Raw genomic sequence first — 6,386 nt, forward strand, 5'->3', positions numbered from 1 at the left:
TACGTACTCAGGAGAAGTTGGGCAATGTGTTTTGGGGTGTCATTTTACATATACCCATGCTGGGTGAGAGAAATATCTCGGCAAAAGACAACTTTTCCCATTTTTTTTTATACAAAGTTGGCATTTGACCAAGATATTTATCTCACCCAGCATGGGTATATGTAAAATGACACCCCAAAACACATTGCCCAACTTCTCCTGAGTACGGCGATACCACGTGTGACACTTTTTTTGAAGCCTAGATGCGCAAAGGGGCCCAAATTCCTTTTATGAGGGCATTTTTAGACATTTGGATCCCAGACTTCTTCTCACGCTTTAGGGCCCCTAAAATGCCAGGGCAGTATAAATACCCCACATGTGACCCCATTTTGGAAAGAAGATACCCCAAGGTATTCAATGAGGGGCATGGCGAGTTCATAGAATTTTTTTTTTTTTGGCACAAGTTAGTGGAAATTGATTTTTTTTTGTTTTTTCTCACAAAGTCTCCCTTTCCGCTAACTTGGGACAAAAATTTCAATCTTTCATGGACTCAATATGCCCCTCACGGAATACCTTGGGGTGTCTTCTTTCCAAAATGGGGTTACTTGTGGGGTATTTATACTGCCCTGGCATTCTAGGGGCCCTAAAGCGTGAGAAGAAGTCTGGAATATAAATGTCTAAAAAATTTTACGCATTTGGATTCCGTGAGGGGTATGGTGAGTTCATGTGAGATTTTATTTTTTGACACAAGTTAGTGGAATATAAGACTTTGTAAGAAAAAAAATATATATATAAATTTCCGCTAACTTGGGCCAAAAAAAAATTCTGAATGGAGCCTTACAGGGGGGTGATCAATGACAGGGGGGTGATCAATGACAGGGGGGTGATCAGGGAGTCTATATGGGGTGATCACCCTTCTGTCATTGATCACCCCCCTGTAAGGCTTCATTCAGACGTCCGTATGTGTTTTGTGGATCCGATCCATGTATCCGTGGATCCGTAAAAAACATACGGACCTCTGAATGGAGCCAGCCTTACAAGGGGGTGATCAATGACAGGGGGGTGATCAGGGAGTCTATATGGGGTGATCACCCCCCTGTAAGACTCCATTCAGACGTCCGTATATGTTTTGCGGATCCGATCCATGTATCCGTGGATACGTAAAAAAACATTTGGCCGTCTGAATGGAGCCTTACAAGGGGGTGATCAATGACAGGGGGGTGATCAGGGAGTCTATATGGGGTGATCACTCTCCTGTCATTGATCACCCCCCTGTAAGGCTTCATTCAGACGTCCGTATATGTTTTGCGGATCCGATCCATGTATCCGTGGATACGTAAAAAAACATTTGGCCGTCTGAATGGAGCCTTACAAGGGGGTGATCAATGACAGGGGGGTGATCAGGGAGTCTATATGGGGTGATCACTCTCCTGTCATTGATCACCCCCCTGTAAGGCTCCATTCAGACGTCCGTATGTGTTTTGCGGATCCGATCCATGTATCCGTGGATCCGTAAAAAACATACGGACGTCTGAATGGAGCCTTACAGGGGGGTGATCAATGACAGGGGGGTGATCAGGGAGTCTATATGGGGTGATCAGGGGTTAATAAGGGGTTAATAAGTGACAGGGGGGGGTGTAGTGTAGTGGTGTTTGGTGCTACTTATTACTGAGCTGCCTGTGTCCTCTGGTGGTCGATCCAAGCAATATTAGATGCTGTTATCAAAACAGCGTCTAATATACCTGTTAGGGGTTAAAAAAATCGCATCTCCAGCCTGCCAGCGAACGATCGCCGCTGGCAGGCTGGAGATCCACTCGCTTACCTTCCGATCCTGTGAACGCGCGTTCACAGGAAATATCGCGTCTCGCGAGATGACGCGTAGATGCGCGACTGCGCAGAGCTGCCGCCCCTGGAACGCGATCCTGCGTTAGGCGGTCCGGAGGCGGTTAATACTGGGGAGGGAGGGGGGGTGGGTTTGTTACCAGAGGGGGCTGATAAGAGGGAGAGGCTGATCGGGGGGGGGCTGATCAGAGGCTGGAGGGGCTGATCAGAGGCTGGGGGGGCTGATCAGAGGCTGGAGGGCACATGATAGGCTGGCTGCCATGGTCAGCTCCCTGCTGTTGTGTGCACAAAGCACAGGGCAGCAGGGAGAGTGTAATGTCCTATTCACCCTAAGGCCTCATGCACACGACCGTTTTTTTTTGCGGTCCGCAAAACGGATTTCCGTTGGTCCGTGACCTGTGAACGTTTTTTCTTCCGTGGGTCTTCCTTGATTTTTGGAGGATCCACGGACATGAAAAGTGAAAAAAAAAACTAAGTCAAGTTTGCATTGAAAATGATAGGAAAAACAGACACGGATCACGGACGACTATCTTGTGTGCATCCGTGATTTTTCACGGACCCATTGACTTGAATGGGTCCGTGAACCGTTGTCCGTGAAAAAAATAGGACAGGTCCTATTTTTTTCACGGACTGGAAAAACGGATCACGGACGCGGAAGCCAAACGGTGCATTTTCCGATTTTTCCACGGACCCATTGAAAGTCAATGGGTCAGCGAAAAAAACCCGAAAACGGAACAACGGCCGCGGATGCACACAACGGTCGTGTGCATGAGGCCTAATAGAGCTCTATTAGGGTGAATATGACAAGGGTTCTAGCCCTTAAAGGGATTCTGTCACCTCTCGTAACCCAAATTCGAAATTTAAACCAGTCATGCTCCACAGCTTACCTTGAATCGGCTGTGCTGTTCTATATTGTAATCCGTCCAGTAGTTTTGCAGAAAAACGACTTTTATAATTATGCAAATTAACCCTGAAGGTGCCCGGAGGGGCGTTATGTTCCCCTTTGTGTGCCCAGTAACGCCTCATCCCTCTCCTCCCCCTCCCTGACGGCCGAGCGAAGTCTCGCGCAGACGCAGTACCCACTGAGGGCTGCGCCAGTGCGATTTGCTGGAGACTGAGGGAAGAGCGAGCATCGGACGTCACTGGGCTCGGTGCATGCCCAGTGACGACGATGAAGCTCCTGCCCTCAGTCTCCAGCAAATCGCACTGGTGCAGCCCTCAGTGGGTACTGCGTCTGCGCGAGACTTCGCTCGGCCGTCAGGGAGGGGGAGGAGAGGGATGAGGCGTTACTGGGCACACAAAGGGGAACATAACGCCCCTCTGGGCACCTTCAGGGTTAATTTGCATAATTATAAAAGTCGTTTTTCTGCAAAACTACTGGACGGATTACAATATAGAACAGCACAGCCGATTCAAGGTAAGCTGTGGAGCATGACTGGTTTAAAATCCGAATTTGGGTTACGAGAGGTGACAGAATCCCTTTAAGGAGGCTAATAGTTATTAAATAAAAAGTAAAAAGTTTAAACACCCCCCCCCCCCCAAATATAAAAAACAATATATCGCAATATATATCGCATATCACACATGCTTAAAATTATATCGCAATATAGATTTTATGACGCGGCTCCGCGGAAATTTGTCAAGCCCTGCCCTAAGAAGGAAAGAATACAAAAAAATAATAACTTTTATTCTCTACAAGGCTCGGCTTGAGGGTCCAGATGGGTGTTACCAGTTGGACCGTGTTAGACTGTACAGGGCCACACCTCCAGCTGGTAACACCCCTCTGTACCCTTACTGCAGACTGCTGGCATTTCATTCATAACTTCTAGCAGCAATAATGCAGGAATAGCCCATCATGGTGACATGGGACTAGAAGCTGCAGAAAGACACGTCAGGAGTGGTCACCCAGCCCAATAATAAGACCCACTCATTCAGAATACATGGCCCAGATACCAATATCTGAGGAGTGGAAACCCCCTTTAAACCAGATGTGGGTACAGAGAGGAACACTTGTCAGTCAGATGCATTCTCCACCCACAGCTATAGGCTTGAATAGCTTTTAATCTATATTAGAAAAATAAATAATTTGTAAATAAATTTTTTAAGCTGCAAAGTGCGGACTAATCGGGGGACCAGGTAACGTGGTAACGGGCAGAAGTAGGGAGGGTCCAATGGAGGGACCCATATGTCACCCATCAGAATCTCCAACAAAGTTGCCATTCCCCGCAGCTCTTGTGCACTTGGACAGATAACCGCCCCAGTGTGAACTGTGCCCAGTGCCATGACTGTGACCAACCCCCTGGGCAGGACGATGTGCCCCACATGACAAGACCGCAGGGCACAGCAGACATGACTTACAATCCATTCTCTAACTTGGCTGTGAAAGTTCTGCTCCCTGATGGTGACATCGTCTTCTTCCATCCTTCATACTGCTGGAGCCCCGGACGGACTGATGCTGCGCCTGTGAACCATCCCCCCGCGGACAGAACAATAACAAAGAGCCGGGCCTCCCCCGTCCTCAGGATGCGGTACCGACTACTCCTGCTCCACAGCCTCCGCTCTGCCCAAAACACTGCGCTCGAGCAACGCGTCCTGTGATTGGTGAAGAGACGGGGCCGCCGCGGGTCGCCCTCTGTGTCCGCGCGTGTGATTGGCGGAGCCCAGTGTTTGGCTTCCCGCCCCCTCTCTTCCTGTCAGTGTGTGCTGCAGTGTTATTAGATGAGGCAGGTGGCGGGCGGAGGACACGCCCAGTCCTGACGTCATAGCTAAGTACACGGAGACTAGACGAGCGTGTGTTCAGAGAGAGATAGCCAGATGTACATAGAGATACACTGCGTGTAATGTATGTGCTGTATCTATATACATGCGGGATATTGTTTATGTGTTTACATATATTTCTGTAGATTGTTATGTAGTTTTACACATAGGTGCTGTATATTTATCTATTTATATATACTGTATATCTGTATCTATTTATTTATTTATATATACTGTATATTTATATACACTATATCTGTATCTATTTATATATACTGTATATCTATTTATATATACTGTATATCTGTATCTATATATATATATATATATACATACACTGGTATGTATATATAATGTATATCTATACAGGATGAGTCAAAAGTCGCAGGACACCCTTTTATTTCAGAAACGAAAGGGAAAATGAAATATCTGAATACCCCAGTAAGTAATGGGTGAGGGGCCTATCTTTTAGGCCAGGGGTGCACAACCTGCAGCCCCCAGAGCCAAGGTTTGTGGCCCTCGTCGTGCTGGACAGAAATAGTGCTTATAATGCGCAGGGCTGCCATCAGAAATTTTGGGGCCCCTAACAGCTCAAGTCCTGCCCCCCCACCCCTAGGCGAAAGCTAATTTTGCCGTCCCCCTTGACTCAGCCCATTAACCACACCCTTCAACCTGCCCCTTTTTGTCGGCCACCTATTTAATGATTGTTTCATGCAACATGACCAGCTAATTTTCGATATTCTTGGGGGTCATCTGTGCCATTTTGGCCTCAAAACATTACATGACCCCCTACACTACATTACATTATTGACAACTGTAAGTTTTTACCTTGACTGGTGGTGGCCTAGGTGTGTTTATCAGCAGGTCTGCTCCAGTCACTGTTATAGGGGGATCTGTGGATTGCATTGTTATATAGGGGGATCTGTGGATGACACTGTTATGGAGGGGGATCTGTGGATGACACTGTTATGGAGGGGGATCTGTGGATGACACTGTTATGGAGGGGGATCTGTGGATGACACTGTTATGGAGGGGGATCTGTGGATGACACTGTTATTGAGGGGGATCTGTGGATTACACTGTTATGGAGAGGGATCTGTGGGTGACACTGTTATGGAGAGGGATCTGTGGGTGACACTGTTATGGAGAGGGATCTGTGGGTGACACTGTTATGGAGAGGGATCTGTGGGTGACACTGTTATGGAGCGGGATCTGTGGGTGACACTGTTATGGAGCGGGATCTGTGGGTGACACTGTTATGGAGGGGGATCTGTGGATGACACTGTTATGGAGGGGGATCTGTGGATGACACTGTTATGGAGGGGGATCTGTGGATGACACTGTTATGGAGGGGGATCTGTGGATGACACTGTTATGGAGGGGGATCTGTGGATGACACATACCGTATATAGCATCTTATGCTATGTGTCATCCACAGATCCCCCTCCATAACAGTGTTCTGTGGATGACACTGTTATGGGGGGGGGGATCTGTGGATGACACTGTTATGGGGGGGGATCTGTGGGTGACACTGTTATGGAGAGGGATCTGTGGGTGACACTGTTATGGAGAGGGATCTGTGGGTGACACTGTTATGGAGAGGGATCTGTGGGTGACACTGTTATGGAGAGGGATCTGTGGGTGACACTGTTATGGAGAGGGATCTGTGGGTGACACTGTTATGGAGAGGGATCTGTGGGTGACACTGTTATGGAGAGGGATCTGTGGGTGACACTGTTATGGAGAGGGATCTGTGGGTGACACTGTTATGGAGAGGGATCTGTGGGTGACACTGTTATGGAGAGGGA

General features: G+C 48.0%; 1 protein-coding gene across 1 annotated transcript in view; it reads right to left on the minus strand.

The window, feature by feature from the left end:
* The window catches only part of LMBR1 (limb development membrane protein 1), a 161,793-nt gene extending 157,398 nt beyond the window's left edge, over positions 1–4,395 (minus strand). The window contains exon 1 of the mRNA XM_040434191.1: positions 4,180–4,395. Within this exon, the coding sequence (XP_040290125.1) occupies positions 4,180–4,242 (63 nt within the window). The 5' untranslated portion in view covers positions 4,243–4,395. The remainder of the gene's footprint in view (positions 1–4,179) is intronic.
* Between the last annotated feature and the right edge of the window lie 1,991 nt (positions 4,396–6,386).

Source organism: Bufo bufo, chromosome 5, assembly GCF_905171765.1.
Source record: "Bufo bufo chromosome 5, aBufBuf1.1, whole genome shotgun sequence".
Taxonomy (NCBI): Eukaryota; Metazoa; Chordata; class Amphibia; order Anura; family Bufonidae; genus Bufo; species Bufo bufo.